The following is a 19,381-nucleotide window of genomic DNA, read 5'->3' as shown; positions in this document are numbered from 1 at the left end:
AAATGTAAATTAACCCCCTCACAAGTTCTCCTCATTATTTGAATGACTGGCTTTAGTTAGGGTCTGAAAAGTAAGGGGACCTCTGAGTGTAATGATGACTCTAGAGCTGGACTCTTCAGATTCATGAATTCTGTTTATTTTTACTCATTAATTTCTGTATCCCCATATTGGGAGACTGTCAGTGAGGAACAGAGCCAGACACCTGTTAAAGGCAGCAAGATAGATTTCATTCAGACTAGTGCAGTAGGGAAGAGAGACTCCAGCATAAATTGAGCTCAACTCTGCTGAAACAAAAGGTGGGTCCCTTTTAAAATGCTGGAGTGTGCTAAAGGAAAAGTACTGAAGATGTTAGGTGGAGAGGTTGGTCACTGTGATTCAGCCATTTGTGTCCACTTGCTAATTGGTGCTTATCAAATTTAGGCTTGCATCCTCCAACAGAGACTGGTAGACAAAGGCCCTATCCTTCTTGATGATTACATTGCAAAGGGATGACTCCCAGGTCCTTGAGAAAGACATTTCTGGGTTGTACAAGATTTGTTTATCTCAAGGGTCAGAGATTGACAACTGCAAGTTTTCTAAAGTAAGTGCTCTAAGAAAAGTGAGGTCAAAGGCCTATAGTCAGGTTTTGGCTAGAACAAACAGTTAATTGTTTTGGCAGCATTGAGCTTTCTCTAGGAGGCATTTTAAGGAGGCTGGGTCATCCTAGGGACTCAGCCTTGAACTGACAGAAGCTGTGGTAGAGTTTGGTCGTGTCTCTTAGTGTGTGTGAGGGAGGTTGAATGGAGTTGTTTGTGCTGAAAGTCTGCAGTTTTCAGTACCTGGATAAAGGTCGGTTTGTTATTTGTTTTGTTTTGTTTTTTTAAATTGAAGTATAGTTGATTTACAGTGTTGTGTTAATTACTGCTGTACAGCCAAGTGATTCAGTTATACATATATATACATTCTTTTTTTTATATATTCTTTTCCATTATGGTTTGGCATAGGATATTGAATATAGCTCTCTGTGCTGTACTGTATACCTTGTTGTTTATCCATTCTATATAGAAAAGCTTATATCTGCTAACCACAACCTCCCATTCCATCCCTCCCCCAACCCCTCCCCTTGGCAGCCACCAGTCTGTTCTGTTTGCGATTCTGTTTTTGTTTCATAGATTCATTTGTGTCATATTTCCACATATAAGCGACATCATATGGTATTTGTCTTTCTCTTTCTGATTTACTTCACTCAGTATGATAATCCATTTGCATCCATGTTGCTGCAAATGGCATTATTTTGTTCTTTTTTATGGCTGAGTAGTATTCCATTGTCTATATGTACCACATCTCTTTACCCATTCATCTGTCAATGGACATTTAGGTTCTTTCCATGTCTTGGCTATTGTGAATAGTGCTGCTATGAACATAGGGGTGCATGTATCTTCTTAAATTAAAGTTTTGTCTGGATATATGCCCAGGAGTGGGATTGCAGAACCATATGCTAATTCTATTTTTTAGTTTTGAGGACCCTCCATGTTTTCCACAGTGGCTGCACCAACTTACATTCCCATCAACAGTGCAGGAGGGTTCCCTTTGCTCCACACCCTCTCCAGCATTTGTTATTTGTAGACTTTTAAATGCTGGCCATTCTGACTACTGTGAGCTGCTACCTCATTGTAGGTTTTCTTTGGCCTCACCATGTGGCATGTGGGATCTTAGTTCCCCAACCAGGGATCAAACGCATGTCCCCTGCAGTGGAAGCACAGAGTCCTAACCACTGGGCAGCCAGGGAATTCCCCTTCATTGTAATTTTGATTTGCATGTCTCTAATACTTACTGATGTTGAGCATCTTTTCATGTGCCTATTGGCCATCTGTGTTTCTTCTTTGGAGAAATGTGTATTTAGGTCTTCTGCCCATTTTCGATTAGGTTGTTTGTTTTTTTGTTGTTCAGTTGTATGAGCTGTTTGTATATTTTGGAAAGTAAACCTTTGTCAGTCACATCATTTGCAAATATTTTCTCCCATTCCGTAGGTTGTCTTTTCGTTTTGTTTATGGTTTCCTTTGTTGTGCAAAAGCTTGTAAGTTTGATTAGGTCCCATTTGTTTATTTTTGTTTTTATTTTTATTGCCTTGGGAGACTGACCTAAGAAAACATTAGTACAGTTTATATCAGAGAATGTTTTGCCTATGTTCTCATGGAGTTTTACCGTGTCATGTGTTATGTTTAAGTCTTTAAGCCATTTTGAGTTTATTTTTGTGTATGGTGAGAGGGTGTGTTCTAACTTCATTGATTTATATGTGGCTGTCCAGCCTTCCTAGCACTACTTGCTGAAGAGACTGTCTTTCCCATTGTATATTCTTGCCTCCTTTGTCAAAGATTTTTCTTTTTAATACTTATTTATTTGGCTGTGCCAGGTCTTTTTTTTTTTTTAATAAATTAATTTATTTATTTATGGCTGCGTTGGGTCTTCGTTGCTGCGTGCAGGCTTCCTCTAGTTGCAGCGAGCAGGGGCTACTCTTTGTTGAGGTGCATGGGCTTCTCATTGTGGTGGCTTCTCTTGTTGCAGAGCACAGGCTGTAGGCGCATGGGCTTAGTTGCTCCACGGCATGTGGGATCTTCCCGGACCAGGGCTCAAACCCATGTCCCCTGCATTGGCAGAACGATTCTTAACCACTGCACCACCAGGGAAGTCCTGCACCAGGTCTTAGTTGCAGGGGATCTTTGTTGCCACATGCAGGATCTTTACTTGCCGTATGTGGTATCTAGTTCCCTGACCAGGGATCGAACCCGGGCCTCCTGCATTGGGAGCCTGGAGTCTTAACCACTGGACCACCAGGGAAGTCCCTTTTGTCAAAGATTAATTGACCATAGGGTGTGTGGGTTTATTTCCGGGCTCTCTATTCTGTTCCATTGATCCATATGGCTGACTTTGTGCCAATACCACACTCCTGATTACTGTAGCTTTGTAGTATTGTCTGAAGCCTGGGAGGGTTATGCCTCCTTCTTTGTTCTTTTTCTTCAGGATTGCTTTGGCAATTCTGGGTCTTTTATGGTTCCATATGAATTTAGGATTATTTGTTCTAGTTCTGTGAAAAATGTCACGGGTGATTTGTTAGGGGTCGCATTAAATTAGATTGCTTTCGGTCGTATGGCCATTTTAACAAATTAATTCTTCCAATCCAAGAGCATGGGATATCTTTCCATTTCTTTGAATCATCTTCAGTTTCCTTTATTAATGTTTTATAGTTCTCAGAGTATCAGTCTTTCACCTCCTTGGTCAGGTTTATTCCTAAGTATTTTATTTTGGGGAGATGATGTGATTTTAAAAGGTACTGGTTTTTACATTTCCTTTCCGATATTTGGATAAAGTTTTATATACATATTTCCTGACCTGGGCATTTGGGAGATAATGAGACTGGAATTTAATCCAGTCTTGGGAAAGGGTAAAGAATCTTCAGTGAAACGGAATAAGGCATTGTTTGGGGGGCCTGATGCAAACACATAAGAGTCAAAAAGGTGATTTTCAGGACTTGAGAAGCAGCCTTGGATTTTATTTTGTGATTTAAGCCCAAGATGGATGATATGAACCAGGATAGTCTAGAGGAAGGTGAGAGATCGGAAAATATCTGGGAAAGCTTCTTGGAATAGGTAGAACCTGGGCTGAGTCTTGAAGGATGACAGGCGGGCTTTTCTTGGTTTAGCATTTTATTGTGGTATTTCTTCCATGAAACCCCACCTACTTTCACAGAAACAAAATATTTCAAGTAAATAATTGAATCATGAAATTATAATTTATTTTTCTTTGAAGATACTGCCCAAAGTTGGTATTTCTCTCACTTTTTGATTCTTGATTTCTTAACTGGTTTTTAACCAAATAGCTTCAGAATGACATGTTCTGAAGAGCCACCATGTTTTTACACAGTCAGTTCCTCTGCCCCAAATACCTTCCAACCCTATCCCCCAAGCACACCTTCAGGGAATGGTATATCTTTCAAGACCTAGCTGAAGTAGCACCCTTTCTTTACTCCCACAGTACAGTGCTGTCTACTTTTCTGCTTATATTATAGCTCTTACTGTTTGTTTAGTTGGTACTCTCAACCCCCTAATGCAGTCTCCTGCCCACAGGAGATACCTAATATGTGATTAATAGATGTGGTTAAATATAATAAGCTCTGAAATGTATTTTCCAGTATTAAGAACTCAGCTTTCTTACGTGCACAGGTATAATTATATTATGTTAATTGAATTTTTATTTGTTCTTAGATGTCATTAAGAGGATCTGCGCCAGTGACAATTGTACCTCTTCCTGGAGAGCAAGTACAGGTTCAGGGGGTCATCCAGACAGCTCAGTCTTCTGTAATTCACCCACCACACGTGCAAACGGTACAGAAATTCAAAGACTTAGTGGTTGAGAGAGGGGACTTTTGAACCCTGAGTCTCTGGACACACTGAAGTTGCTATAGTTATAATACTGTAAAACAAGATAATAAAGTTGTCTTAGAAATTAGATTTTAGAACAAACGAGGCAAATAGAAAAGTTTTAGAACTTCTAGTTTCATGTATATACTACCCGGTAAAAATGTAAGGCAATTTTGGGAAGAAGTTATTGCTTAGAATTTAAGGAAATGAAAGATTTTCTGAAGGGAAAGCACCTTTTTATCCTAGTGGTGTCCTTCATGAAAAGGAGAATTCTGAAGAGAGAGTGATGATGTGAGCGTTTTAGCAAACTAAGAAAGTACCTACCTTATGCTTTATGGTCATCAAATAAAAGAAGTTCTCTCATAGTAAAGTTCTTATTTACATCTATCTACCTTCATATTTACACCTGCCAACAGTAGGAAGGAAAAGGCCATCTTGGGTTCCTTTTCTTTTTTCTCTTTCTCCCCATTTCATCTTCTGGCTCCTGTGAGTCTCAGAATGCCTTTGGTCGTCTCTCCTTTTTAGACGCAGCTCTTCTGGAAGACAAGCTGGATAACTCATTGTCTCTTCTCGAATGTGTACAGTGTCTGGCAGTGTCAGCTCTGTTGTTTCTGTCTTTGTTTTTGGTTTTGTTTCCTGTATGAAAGGTGACTGCTACATGGATTTTTGAGTTTTTATGTGAAGATTTTACTCTTAATAGTGCTGTCATTAAAGAGAAATACTTGATCTCAGTTATAAGGAATCTCTTAGTTTTAGAAATTATTTTCTTACTTGAGTTCAGTGGGAGGCTTTGGAGTAAATTTAGGGACAGACAGGGAAAGCAGCTAATATTTAGATTAGAAATGGCATATCTGTGGTGCATGAGGAAATATAGAAGTGACAGATCTTCCTTAATTATTACTTTATTATTTGTTACTGTGATTATTTCTTAATTATTACAGATTGTGATCCGTTCTTTCTTTCCTATCTAAAGACAAAGATTTAAGATACAAAGAAGTAGAAGTACACTAGAACTTGTTTTTGAAGGAGACTACAGAATGTAAAACAAGCTTCTCTGGAAATTTAAGATCTAAGTCTAAATAGTTTAGGGGAAGGCCTTCTGTAGAGAGTAAGTAATGTAGAGAATTTATGTCCGTTCTAGAAGCCTGTTTTGTTTATTTTTTTTAATGAAGATGAAGTCAGGTGTCACAATGCAACTTCAGAAAAATGCTGAGAAATTTAATACATTTTAAAAATTGAAAATAACTTGTTTCCTCAATTGTAAGATATTATAACTTAAAACTTGCATATGGGTATTGTATTAACTAGTTTTAATAGGTTTATTATTAATAAGAGCTAACATTTACTGTGTGCTTGCACTGTGCCGTGCACTAAGTGCTTTACATGTATTAACTCATTCAACTGTGAAGTGAGATACAGCTAATTATTACAGATATAGAAGTTGCATGTGTTTGTACCTGCCCCTGACAGTGACCTCCACTTTGCCAAATTTAATTCTTGTTCTCAGTCCTTGTTTTACTTCACCTGCTAGCAGAATTTGACATGGTTGATTATTCTTTTCTCCTCAATACGCTGTCTTTGCTAGTTTTCCAAGGACACCTTGCTCATTTAGTTATTCCTCATGGTGGCTTGTTCTTGGTCTCATTTGCTGGTTCCTCCCGTTCTTTCCAACCTCTTACTGCTAGAGTGTCCCTGGGTTTTGTCCTATATTTATCCCCTTATTGAGCTCACTGAGTCTTGTGGCTTTAAGGACTATCTAAAGAGCTGTGACTTCCAATATATGTCTCGCCCAGACCCCCTTCCCTGGCTCACAGGCTATTCAGCAGTCGTCTCAGTTTCATTATCTAATAATTAGATATTGGTTGGATATCTGATAACATTTCAAAGTTAGCATGCCCGAAATCCAAATCAGATAGCATTAATTATAAAAAAAAAACTCTGAATAATGTGCATCGGTATAGAGACTGATCTTTACAACTCTAGTGAAGTAGTATTGCTTTATTTGGGGGATAGATTTTCTTCTTAGTTCTGAGCCTGCTGTGTTGTATGTTCCTTTAGTTTGGGCTCCTGAAATAAACTTTCTCTTTTCCTTTTATTTCTTTCTTTTAGAACTTAGATTTAATGACAAAGGAATTTGGGTGGCAGAAGACAGATCATTTTTTTCTGAAAGTAAAAATTAAATTTAATTCTTTTTCTACCTGCTTTGTTCATCATAGTAAAACCAGTTCTGTTTTTCAGGTATCATCTTTATCAGAAAGTGAAGAGTCTCAGGACTCATCTGACAGCATAGGCTCCTCACAGAAAACCCACGGGATCCTAGCACGGCGCCCATCTTACAGGTGAGTACTCGTGTCAAACCCTGCATGTGTTATATTACCATATGAGTTGGAATGGTGCTGGCAAAGCAAATTATATCAAGAAGGAGCATGTGTTTGTATAGGAAGGGAAGTGTTAAGAGAGACAGGGCAAGATTTTGAAGGGCCCAAGTTGCTGTGCTGAAGAGGAATTTAGACTCATATTCTGGCAAAGTATTAGATATCCATATCTATATCTGTCTAACTATCCATATCTAACTTTAATAGTAATATGAAGGACTGTAGATTTTAAGAATTAAACTACTTTGTGTTTCCTTTCTTAGCTTCCTAGCTCTGAGCCTTTGTCTTTCCCTTGTGTGTGTGTCCCTTTGCTGAAACACATTCTTCTACATTCTGCACATACTTTAGGCCTCATTTCCTCCTGGAAACCTTCTCTGTTTACTTTTTCCTCAGCCTCCCAAGACCAGGTTAGGTCTTTATTCTGTGGCATCCTTTTACTAACCCCTATTATAGTACTTATCTCATGCTACTGGAATTCCAGTTTATTTACGGGCATGGCCAGTGCATTATTTTTTTTTTTTTTTTTTTTCTTTTTGCGGTATGCGGGCCTCTCACTGTTGTGGCCTCTCCCGTTGCGGAGCACAGGCTCCGGATGCGCAGGCCCAGCGGCCATGGCTCACGGGCCCAGCCGCTCCGCGGCATATGGGATCCTCCCAGACCGGGGCACGAACCCGTATCCCCTGCATCGGCAGGCGGACTCTCAACCACTGCGCCACCAGGGAGCATTATTATTTTTTGTCATCTCAGGGCCTAGCAGAATGACCAGATGAGAGTAGATGCTTAATAATTACTTGTTGAATGAACAGAAAGCTGAAGTAGTACAACTAACTGACAGAAAGCTTTTGAAATAATCTGGGTGATTTCATATAGGTAGTGTGGTATCTTTGGCATGGCTGGATCTGAGACACTTCTGTGGTAGAACTGACCAAACCTGATGACTAGATGGTAGGAGGAAAGGGAGACAGAAAAGGATGAAATGCTCTTTTGAAACACATAGACAAATGCAGTTAAGGTTTTTGATGTTATGAGAGAACTTTTTATAGGGTGTATTCATTCCTGCCTGACGGAAGAAGTAAGAAAGACTTCATAAAAGATGAACTTTAGTTCATCATCAACCTGATAAATTCTGAGACCTAGGAGCAGGGAGGGGTTTTGTAAGGCAGGAAGAGAGCTTCTTAGGCTGAGGGAACAGTGTAATGAAAGGTAGATTGTATGATATGAAAGAGGTTGGCCTGTTCTGGGAATTGGCACTTTAAAGGTACAAGGAGGAAGGGGTGGTTTAGCAAGGAAAGGTAAACAGGAGCCACATTACTTAGAACCTCATTACCATGTTAAGGAATTGGGACTCTACTGAATGAACAGTTAATGAACACAAAAAATTTTGTCTGTGAATTTTTGGGGGGTGAAAAATAAGCCTACTAAAATGAGTTCAATTTGAAACTATAAAAAAATAATCCAGGGACTTACCTGGCTGTCCAGTGGTTAAAACTCTGTGCTTCCACTGCAGGGAGCGTGGGTTCCATCCCTGGTCAGGGAACTAAGATCCCACATACCACGCAGTGTGGCCAAAAAAAAAAGTAATCCATTATGAAAGGAATTTCTCAGCCTTAGAAAGCAAGGTTCCAACCACGTAAGTTAATCTAAATCTACATCTAGATATATCTTATGAAGCAAAATTGGAGGACACCAAAGATAAAAATAAGATCTTAAAAGCTTCCACAGAGAAAAGACAAATTACCTAGAAAGGAGTGACCATTAGGCCGACAACAGATTTTTGAATGGTAATATTAGAAGACAATGGACTAAAATCTTTAAACGCCAAGAGAAAGTAACAGTTGTCCTGGAATTATATACCCACCTGAACGATCACTCATAAATAATGGTGAAGTTAAAATCATTTCAAACTGATTTAAGAAATTACTAAAGGGTACATGTCAGGAAGAAGAAAATGAAACCAAACAAAAGGAACGTGAATATAAGAAAGAATGGTGAACCAAGACATTCATTTAAGTTACCATTGACTTTTTAGAATAATACTAATGATGATTAATTTGGGTAGTTTAAAAACAAATGGAAAGAAATATATCAGGCAGAAATATATAAGACAGGAATGGTCTACTGGAGTCTTACATCGATTACCTTTAGACTTACCTTAGACTGTTAGAGGTAACTGGCAAAAGAATACAGATAAGTTTAATTTCCAAATAGTGGGGCTCTTTTGGCAAAAAACAGTTATTTAGCTCCTAGATAAAATACTTGTTAATGAATTGTGCATTTATAGGAAATAACAGAAATGCCTTATCAGCCTACCCTAATAAACATAAAACCGTATACATACAAATACATGAGCTGAAACTAGAATGGGAAGCAGAAGCAAGCATGAAGACCAAGGTACACCCATTACTTTAGGTCTACTGCAGGAAGGGACTATGAACCTGAGATTTTTGTATTAAGCTGAGATCCCTACAGCAGGCTAGAGCACCTGAAACAAAGTTTCCCCAAGTTAAGCTTTCCAAATTACCAAAGATAAGATCAACCAAATATGAATTTACAGTCAGAAATCATCAAACATACAAAGAAATAAACCATTATAAGTGAGAATCAGCAGAAACAATATATAATGAACTCAATAAATGCAGAAAAAGTATTTGATAAAATTCAGCACCCACTCAAATTTTTAGCAAATAAGGAATAAAAATGGACTTTCCGGGCTTCCCTGGTGGCGCAGTGGTTGAGAGTCCGCCTGCCGATGCAGGGGACACGGGTTCGTGCCCCGGTCTGGGAAGATCCCACATGCCGCGGAGCGGCTGGCCCCGTGAGCCATGGCCGCTGAGCCTGCGCGTCCGGAGCCTGTGCTCCACAACGGGAGAGGCCACAACAGTGAGAGGCCTGCGTACCACAAAAAAAAAAAAAAAAAAAAAAAAAAAAAAAGGACTTTCCTAGCATATACAGACTTTGAGAACTGAACTATACATAGGACAGATCATAGCTCAAGTTCCAAACATGGTACACACGTGGACCAAATCTGAATAGCACTGCATAGTCTTTGAAAACTAAACTGATGTTGGAACCACGACCCACAGAAGGCTGGTCAGAACTTGCAGCTTGGACACAACCAGGGTGATAGCCTGCGAAAACAAGAATATCAAGAATCCTCCATAGGATTTAAACAGGAGTCTAATATAATATTGAAAATATCCAACATTACATGGCATACAAAGAACCTGGAAGAATCTTAACTTGTAAGGGAAAAGACTATAAGCAAATGCCATCCCCTAGATGACCCAGATGTTGGAATTATATGACAAAAACTTTAAAGGAGCTATTACTGAAATGTTCTAACTAACAAGTAAGGGTGAATTCTCTTGAAATGAATGGAAAGATAGGAACTCTTAGCAAAATACAGAAGATATAAAGAGAACAAAATAGAAATTTAAGAGCTGAATACACTAACAGAAATAAAACCTCACTAGACAGATTTAATAGGACAAAGATAAAGAGTTAGTCAACTTCAAAGATAGTTCAATGGAGATTATCCAATCTGAAGAATAGAGATTGGAAAAATTAACTAGCTCTCAGGGACTTGTGAGACAATACCCAAAGATCTAAAACTGTGTCATTTGAGTTACAGAACAGAAAAATGTTGCAGAAAAAATACTTGTAGAAATAATAGCTGAAATGTTCCCAAATTCGGTGAAACCTACAAATTGAAAAAGCTTAGCAAATCTTTTTTTTTTTTTTTTTTTGCCGTACGCAGGCCTCTCACTGTTGTGGCCTCTCCCGTTGCGGAGCACAGGCTCCGGACGTGCAGGCTCAACGGCCATGGCTCACGGGCCCAACCACTCCGCGGCATGTGGGATCTTCCCAGACCGGGGCACGAACCCATGTCCCCTGCATCGGCAGGCGGACTCTCAACCACTGCGCCACCAGGGAAGCCCTTAGCAAATCTTAAACAAGATAAAACGCAAAGAAATCCCTGCCCAGACATATATCATAATCAAACTGCTGAAAAATAAAGACATAAATATTGTGAGCAGCCAGAGAAAAATGACACTACTTACAAGGGCATGATGTGAATGATTATAGGTTTCTCATCAAAAACTGTGCAAGCTAGAAGAAATGAAATAGCATTTTTAAAGTGCTAAAGAAAACTGTTAATCCAGAATTCTCTATCTAGTGAAAATAACCCTCAGAAATGGAGGTGAACTAAGTATTCTCAGATAAAGGAAAACTAAGAGAAATCATTGACAGCAGACTTGCTCTAAAATAACTGCTAAGAAAGTTCTTAAGACCAAAAGAAACTTGGAAGGTTAGGAATGAATAAAGGCAACGGCAAGATCTGGGCAAATATAATGGACTACTCTCCTATTAAATTCTTTAAAATATGTTTGATGGTTGAAAAAAATGACACTGTCTGATGGGGTTTTCAGTGTAGGCAGTTTTAATATCTAAGACAACTACAACATAAATGGGGGAGGATAAAGAGATTTAATATGGTGGTAAAGTTTCTAAGGTTCACTTGAAGGGATAAAATAGTGACTACAAGTAGACTAGGCATCTATACTGTAACACCTAGAACAACTACTAAAGAAACTGTACAAAGAGATTTAGTGAAATACACAATAGATAGAGTTCTGAAAAATCTTAACCCAAAAGAATGCAGAATTTTTTTAAAAGATAGCAAATAATACAATGGTAGATCAACCAATATCAGTAGTTATATTAAGACGGCATGACTTAAACTCACTAAAAGACAGAGATTATAAAGACACAAAACTCCTCAAGAAAATATTAGTAAACCAAGTACAGCAACATATAGATGGTATTATACACCATACTTGAGTAAGATTTATCCCAGAGTGCAAAATTGGTTTAACATCTGAAAATCAATTAATGTAATACATCGTATTTATAGAATAAAAACAAAAAACTTATAGTCATCTGAACAGACACACAAAAAAGCATTTGATGAAATCCAGTACCCTTTAATGATAAAAATTCTCATCAAACAGATAGATGGGAGTTTCCTCAACCTGATAAAGTACATCTACAAGAGCCCAGAGCTAACATCATATTTAATGGTGGAAGACTGAATGTTTTCCCCCTAACATCAGGCACAAGACAAGGCTGTGGATGTCTGCTCTCACTATTTCTACTTAACATTTTACTCAGGAAATCAGGCAAGAAAATGAAATGAAAGGCATATTGGAAAGGAAGAAATAAAAGTTTGCAGATGACAATAATCTCATATATAGAAAATCACAAAGGATCCACTAAAATAGAACTAATAAATAAGTTCAGCAGGGTTGTGGGATACAAAATCAATTGGTTTTCTAAACACTAGCAATAAAAAATCCAAAAATGAAATTAAGAAAACAGCTCTACTTAAAATAACATAAAATGTATAAAATACTTTAATACTTGAAATTAAGTTTATAAATTCAAATTATATAAAACAGAAGTATAATACTTGTGTATTGAAAACTACAAAACCTGTTGAGAGACATTTTTTAAAAATCTAAACAAAAAGACATCACATGTTCATCAGTTGGAAGACTAAATATTGTTAAGACAAATAACCCAGTTAAACAATGAAGAAAAGATTTGAATAAACATTTCTACAAAGAAGCTATACAAATGGTCAATAAGTATGTGAAAAACTGATCAACATCATTTGTCATTAGGTAAATGCAAATCAAAATAATGAGATATGACTTCAAACCTAGTAGGATGCCTAAAAAACAAAAACAAACAAAAAACCCATAACATATGTTGATAAGGGGGGCAGTGGCTGTGGAAACAATCTGGCAGTTCTTCAAAATACTGAACACACATACCTTATAAGCCATTACTACTATTGCTATATATATAAGCAAGAGAAATAAAAACATAATCAAAAGAAAATTGGCTATATTAATATCATACAAAATAAGACTTAAGGGCTTCCCTGGTGGCGCAGTGGTTGAGAGTCCGCCTGCCGATGCAGGGGACACGGTTTCGTGCCCCAGTCCGGGAAGATCCCACGTGCCGTGGAGCAGCTAGGCCTGTGAGCCATGGCCGCTGGGCCTGCACATCCGGAGCCTGTGCTCCGCAATGGGAGAGGCCACAACAGTGAGAGGCCCGCGTACCGCAAAAAAAAAAAAAAAAGAAAAACAAAACAAAACAAAACAAAGTAAGACTTCAGAGCAAAGAAAATTGTCAGAGATAAAGAGGGAGTCAGTTCACCAAGAAGACATAACAATCCTAAATATGTACACATCTAACAACAGAGCTTCATAATACATGTATCAAAAACTTACAGAACTGAAAAGCAAAATCCACAGTTACAGCTGAAAATTTGAGTACACCTACCTCAGTATCCGACAGAACTTGTAGCCAGAAATTCAGCAAGATTATAGAACAACTGAACAATATAATCAACCAGTCGGATCTAATTGACATTTTTAGAACACTTTACCCACGTGCACAAAGAACATTCACCAAGAAACACCACATCCTGGATCATAACAAACCTTAACAAATTTAGAAGAATTGAAATTATGCAAAGTTCTCTTATTTTTGAATTAGACTAGAAGCCAGTAAAAGGAAGATAACAGGAAAATCTCCAAACATACAGAAATTAACACACTTAGAAATAATCCATGGACCAAACAGAAAATCTTAAGGTAAATTAGAAAGCACTGTGAACTTAATGAAAAATGAAAATATCAAAATCTGGAGCTGTAACCAGTGGGAAATAATTAGAGGAAAATTTACCTTATTAAATAAAAACTTATAAAAGAAGGAAAGTCTCAAATCAAGTTTCCACTTTAAGAAACTAGGGGAAAAACAAAATAAGGTCAAAGCAAGCAGGAGAAATGAAATAATAGAGATTAAGCGCAGAAATCAGGGAATTCCCTGGTGGTCCAGTGGTTAGGACTCCGCACTTCCATTGCCAGGGGCCCGGGTTTGATCCCTGGTCGGGGAACTAAGATCCTGCAAGATGCATGGCACAGCCAGGGGGGAAAAATAGAGCAGAAGTCAATGAACTTGAAAAGAGAAAACTAATAGAGATAATATAACTGAAAGGTGGTTCTTTGGGGGAAAAGAATTAGTAAAATTGATAATCCAGTAGCAAGATGGGGGGAATGGTGAATATAAAGGGGAGAGTGGTCAGAGATGAGGTTGGAGAGGTCACGGGGACAAGTTATGGCCTTGTAGACTGTGTCATTTATTCTGATAGGGAGCCACTGCAGATGAGTGACTTGATCTGACTGACATTTTAAAAAGATGACTGGTTGATGATTGGCGTGGAGAATGGACTGTAGTAAGGGAAGGGTAGACTAAAGGAGGACCTGTTAGAGGCTACTACTGTTCAGTCAAGAGGGCGGTGGCATGGACTGGGGTGCAGCAGTGGAGGTGATGAGGGTGGGTAAGATTCTGGATATATCTTCAAGATAGAGACAATGGGATTTGTTTATGAATTGGATAAAAGGTTGTGAGAAAGAGAGCATGACTCCAAAATTTTTGAAAAACAGAGTCGATATTTACTGACGTGGGTAAGACTGCAAGTGGTGGAAGGATATCTGACATTAGATTTGGATGTATTAAGTTTGAGGTGCCTATTGAGTGGAAGTATTCAATACTTCGAGTTAAGGAGAGAAGTTGAGGAAATATCATTTGAGGGGTCATCAGTATACACAAGGTATTCAAGCCTATGGGACAGATGAGCTCATTAGAAGGAATATAGATAAAGAGAAGTCCAAAAGACTAAGGTTCTCCACGAATGAGGCAGGAGGATGAGGAAGAACGCAAAACAGTGGTAAATAATATCTCAAAATATAGTAAAAATAAAGTAATATAGATGGGACTGGTAAACAACAATTTAGATAATGGTACTCTTTGAGGGGGGAGAAGAGCAGGGAAAGGAATTGGTTGTGACATTTTGGTGTATCTGTAAGTTAATTCCTATTAAAAATGAGATATCTACAGCAAACATGGCAAAATAGCATCTAATGATTCTTGGTACATGGTACATAGGTGTTTTGTTTTCTGTACTTCTCTTTATGCTCAAAATGTTTCATAACTTAAAATTGAAAAAGAAATGGCCACAGCATTCCACAGTCTCATGCGAGGCTGGCTGCTTAAGACCATGCAGGCAGCTTGTTAAATGGATTCTGGAGCTCTGTCCACTCAATCATTAGGGGTACCAGTTGGGAATGTGAATTCAGTAAACCTCTCCAGCTGATTCTGGTACATAAGCAGGTTTAGGAACCACTGTGACAATTCTACAGATGGCTAACACAGAGTCCTATAGGACTGCCACCTCTCTTGCTCTCTGTGTGGGACTTCTGTTAGTACAGTCTACACTTGCAGCTCCTGGTGGGAAGACTGTCCAGAGTAAAGAGACCAAGCTGGAGGAGGATCTTCAGTGTGTGGTAAGAGAACAGCTGAAGGATCTAAAATTATTTGGCCTCCAATAAAGAAGGCCTGTAGCAGTTGTCAAATATTGCAAAGTAGGGCATGGATATATTGGGTTGGCCAAAAAGTTCATTCCAGTTTTCCTGTGAGATGGTCTGGAAAAACCCGAATGAACTTTTTGGCCAACCCAATTAGGGTAAAGCTTAACTTTCTCTAGCTTCATTGGGTGGAATTAGCTTTGAGTCTAAATAAGGATGAGCTCTAACCATCCAAAAATTGAACAGTTTGCTTTTTGGAAGTTGTAGATGAATTATTCCTGGAAGTAGAGGCTGTTAGCAATGTTAGAGAATTCCTCCACGGGCTGGAGGGTTAGCACAGATAACATGAAAGATCCGTTTTAATGCTGAGGGGTTTTTTTTTCCTTTGTGATTCTTTTTTATTATTGTTTCCACACAAGTAGTTCAGGTTTTCTGATTTTTCTACAATAAACACAGAATTCTTGAGTAAACATTTCTTTTTCCTTTTCTTTTTTTCCCAAGAAACAAATAATGCTCCCTCCATCCCCAGCTGTGTTTTGGAAGACCTTTCTTTTCAGCAAGGCATCTTTTTCCATCCCCCTTTTTCCATCCCCTTATTCTTGCCATGAGTCCCCCTTTTTTTTTTTTTTAACCAAGTCTGAGGGATGCCTGTGGAATCAAATGTACTTCTTGTTAAAATAAGCAATTTTATTTATCACTGATAAGTCTGCATTTTTATAGTAGAATTTTTTTTGTACTTTCCATCAAAGTTAGGAAAATGGGCTTTCCTCCCCCCCCAGTTATACATACATGTATACCTTCTTTTTCATATTCTTTTCCATTATGGTCTATCACAGGATATTGAATATAGTTCCCTGTGCTATACAGTAAGGACCTTGTTGTTTATCCATTCCATATATACCAGTTTGCATGTGCTAACCCCAAACTCCCAAGCCATCCCTCTCCCACCTCACTCCCCCTTGACAACCACCAGTCTTTATAGTAGTATTTATTTTATTTTATTTTTAATGTTTTGGCCACGCCACGTGGCATGCGGGATCTTAGTTCCCCAACCAAGGATCAAACTGTGCCCTCTGTAGTGGAAGTGCGGATTCTTCCAGTGGAACCACTGGACTGCCAGGGAAGTCCAAAATTTAATCTTTTTAATAAAGGTCACTGACACTATTTAGAAAATGAATAGTACTTTGTTAATTAGTGAAATACCTCACAATGGAGCCATCTCTCCTGTAGGGGAAGGAGACATTTTATACCTTTACAAGGGCCTTGTATATTGAAAGGCGCTCTGTATGGGTCTTTGCTCAGTGTCTCTTTTCAGGTCGTCATAAACTAAAATATAACCAGCCTGCTAGTAAAGTCTAGTTTGTGCTAAAACACAGTATGTGCTAAACAAAGGATTCCTTGACACAAGAGTTTAGGTGTCTACCAGATTACTGTATTGTTAACCTGAGATTAAAAAGGTTTAGTAATTTCTTTGTAAAGCTGTCCTCATCACCAACAGTAATAACAGAGTTCTATTTTTCACAGAAAAATTTTGAAAGACCTCTCTTCTGAAGACACACGGGGCAGAAAAGGAGACGGAGAAAGTCCTGGAGTTCCTGCTGTCACGTCTATGTCTGTTCCAACTCCCATCTATCAGACTAGCACCGGACAGTACAGTACGTATAGGAATAAATTTCCCACCCGATAGACACACAAAAACTAACCTTTCTGTTTGAAGAAGTGATGTGTAAACTGTCACACTTTAATAGGGACGATTATTAAAGGATAACATTTTGAGCCAGAAATAATGCAAAGTTCCTTTTCAGTATTATCTCATTTATTCCTTACAACAACTTTGTGAGGTGGGCAGTTATCAATTTATGAGGGAACCGAGGCTTAGAGAGTCAGATAATATCCCTGAAGTCATAAAGCTTGTACGTGATACACGGCTTGTAAATGATATACTTACTTTAGGGTGTAAGTCTGTGAGTTTTGACAAATGCATGGAGCTGTCTAAGCACCACCACAATCAAGACACTCCATCACCCCAGGAAATTCACTTGTGCTGTGTCCGTTTGTAAATAATCTCTCCCTCCTCTCCTAACCCCTGTTCTTCAAGTTTTATTGGTGTCCCATCTGACCACCTGTTACCATCTCCAGTCCTCCTCTCCACCACCTCAGTCTACACTCTCATCTGAATTACTGCACTATCCGATTGGTCATCTTGCTTCCATTCTTGCTCTAATACTTTTCCATATCTCAGCCAAAGCAATTTATTTAAAATGTCAATTAGATCACACCGTTCTTGCTCAGAATCTTCCAGTGACTTTAGAATAGGTCCTACAAGCATGACATTCAGGATCTGGCTTTGCCTGCCACTCTGATCTCATCTCCTACCACTTGACGCCATTCTGGCCACACAGACTTTCTTCTTGTTCCTTAACACACGAAGCTTGTTTCTGCCTCAGGGTCTTTGGAGGTGTCATCCCTACTACCTGCGCGTTCTTCACCCACATCCTCACGTGCCTTACGTCCTCACTTTTTATAATTACATATAAATGCTATAAAATATAGTAGCTTAATTATAGAATATATATAATTATAGATTAGCTTATTTATGATCTGTTCTCAAGGAATGTAAGTTCACAACTATAACCTTATTAGCATACAGGGCCTGGCGCATGTAGGCTTTCATTAAAATGTGTTATGAATATATGATTTTAAGAATATATGTAGAATATTTCTGTGAGGACACGTAAGAAACTGGGAATAGCGGTTGCAAGGAAGGAAACTTAGGAGCAGAGATCAGAGGCAATTGGGAGGTTCACTTTTCATTTTAAACAAAACTGAATTTTTTTTTTTAATCACATGTATTGCTGTTTCCAAAAAAATTTTTTTAAGGCAGCATATTAGCAAGTTAAAAGTTATGATATAGTAAATGGTTTATTATTCTAAACCCATTAAAAATTAGAATTATGAAAACTACATAGAAACTTGGGCTAATATTTCATATGTTACAACTGAAGCAAGTATAGTACAAGTCATATTTAGGGCAGCATGATCCAGTAGAACTTGATGATGCACATGTTCTGTATTTGCATTGTCTAGTACAGTAGCTGCTAAACTATGTGTGAATACTGAGCACGTGACATGTGGCTGGTGAGACTGAGGAACTGAAGTTTTTATTTTTTATTTTTATTTTTTTGGTTTTTTTTTTTGTTTTTTGCGGTACCCGGGCCTCTCACAGTTGTGGCCTCTCCCGTTGCGGAGCACAGGCTCCGGATGCGCAGGCTCAGCGGCCATGGCTCACGGGCCTAGCCGCTCCACAGCATGTGGGATCTTCCCGGACCAGGGCACGAACCTGTGTCCCCTGCATCGGCAGGCGGACTCTCAACCACTGCGCCACCAGGGAAGCCCTGAAGTTTTTATTTTAATTTTAATTAATTTAAATAGCCACGCGTGGCTCATGGCTACTGTATTGAACAGTACAGTTGAGTTCTTCAAAGAAGTAAATGCAACCAGGTAAATACACGTTAAGCAAGTACAAGAAGATATGTTGCAAAAACGAAAACATTCTGTATTAACATATATATTTAACATCAAAAGATGTGTATCTATAATGTGTGTAAATAAACCTATTTTGATATTTATAGATCAATCTGTGTGAGCATAGGAAAAGATTAGGAAGGCTGTGCACCAAAATGATGTTTACCTCAGGAGGGGTGTGGGGAGTGGACAGTGGAATAAATAGGGATAATGGGACTTTTTATTTATATATTTATTTTTATATATTTATATATGTATGTAATGTGTGTTGCAGGGAAGGAGATTGAAAGTAATTCCTAGTATAAGTTTAAAACAAACCTCTGAATCTAAAAAAAAAATTTTTTTTTTTTTCTTTTTCGGTACGCGGGCCTCTCACTGCTGTGGCCTCTCCCGTTGCGGAGCACAGGCTCCAGACGCACAGGCTCAGCGGCCATGGCTCACGGGCCCAGCCGCTCCGCGGCATGTGGGATCTTCCCGGACCGGGGCACGAGCCCGTGTCCCCTGCATCGGCAAGCGGACTCTCAACCACTGTGCCACCAGGGGAGCCCCTAAAAAATTTTAATGTCTGTACTTATAAAGTCATTTTATAAATTAAAGTATATGGGAATACGTGTTGTGTGGTAGTAGGGAAAGGATAAGGATAATC

At 38.6% G+C, this 19,381-nt stretch overlaps 1 protein-coding gene across 6 annotated transcripts in view; it reads left to right on the top strand.

Moving 5' to 3' along the window:
• Positions 1–19,381, top strand: part of LOC308624702 (cyclic AMP-dependent transcription factor ATF-1) — a 108,895-nt gene that overhangs the window by 28,861 nt on the left and 60,653 nt on the right. For 4 of the 6 annotated variants that reach the window (XM_081248249.1, XM_081248248.1, XM_081248250.1 and 1 more), the window contains 3 exons: positions 4,242–4,361; positions 6,636–6,736; positions 16,735–16,865. In XM_081248249.1, coding sequence (XP_081104375.1) covers positions 4,242–4,361; positions 6,636–6,736; positions 16,735–16,865 — 352 coding nt within the window. The remainder of the gene's footprint in view (positions 1–4,241; positions 4,362–6,635; positions 6,737–16,734; positions 16,866–19,381) is intronic. The other 2 variants (XM_081248251.1, XM_081248253.1) reach the window with 1 other exon arrangement.

This window comes from Mesoplodon bidens (assembly GCF_964165515.1).
Source record: "Mesoplodon bidens genome assembly, chromosome: 11".
In the NCBI taxonomy this organism is placed as follows: Eukaryota; Metazoa; Chordata; class Mammalia; order Artiodactyla; family Ziphiidae; genus Mesoplodon; species Mesoplodon bidens.
This window is presented reverse-complemented; position numbering and strand designations above follow the sequence as displayed.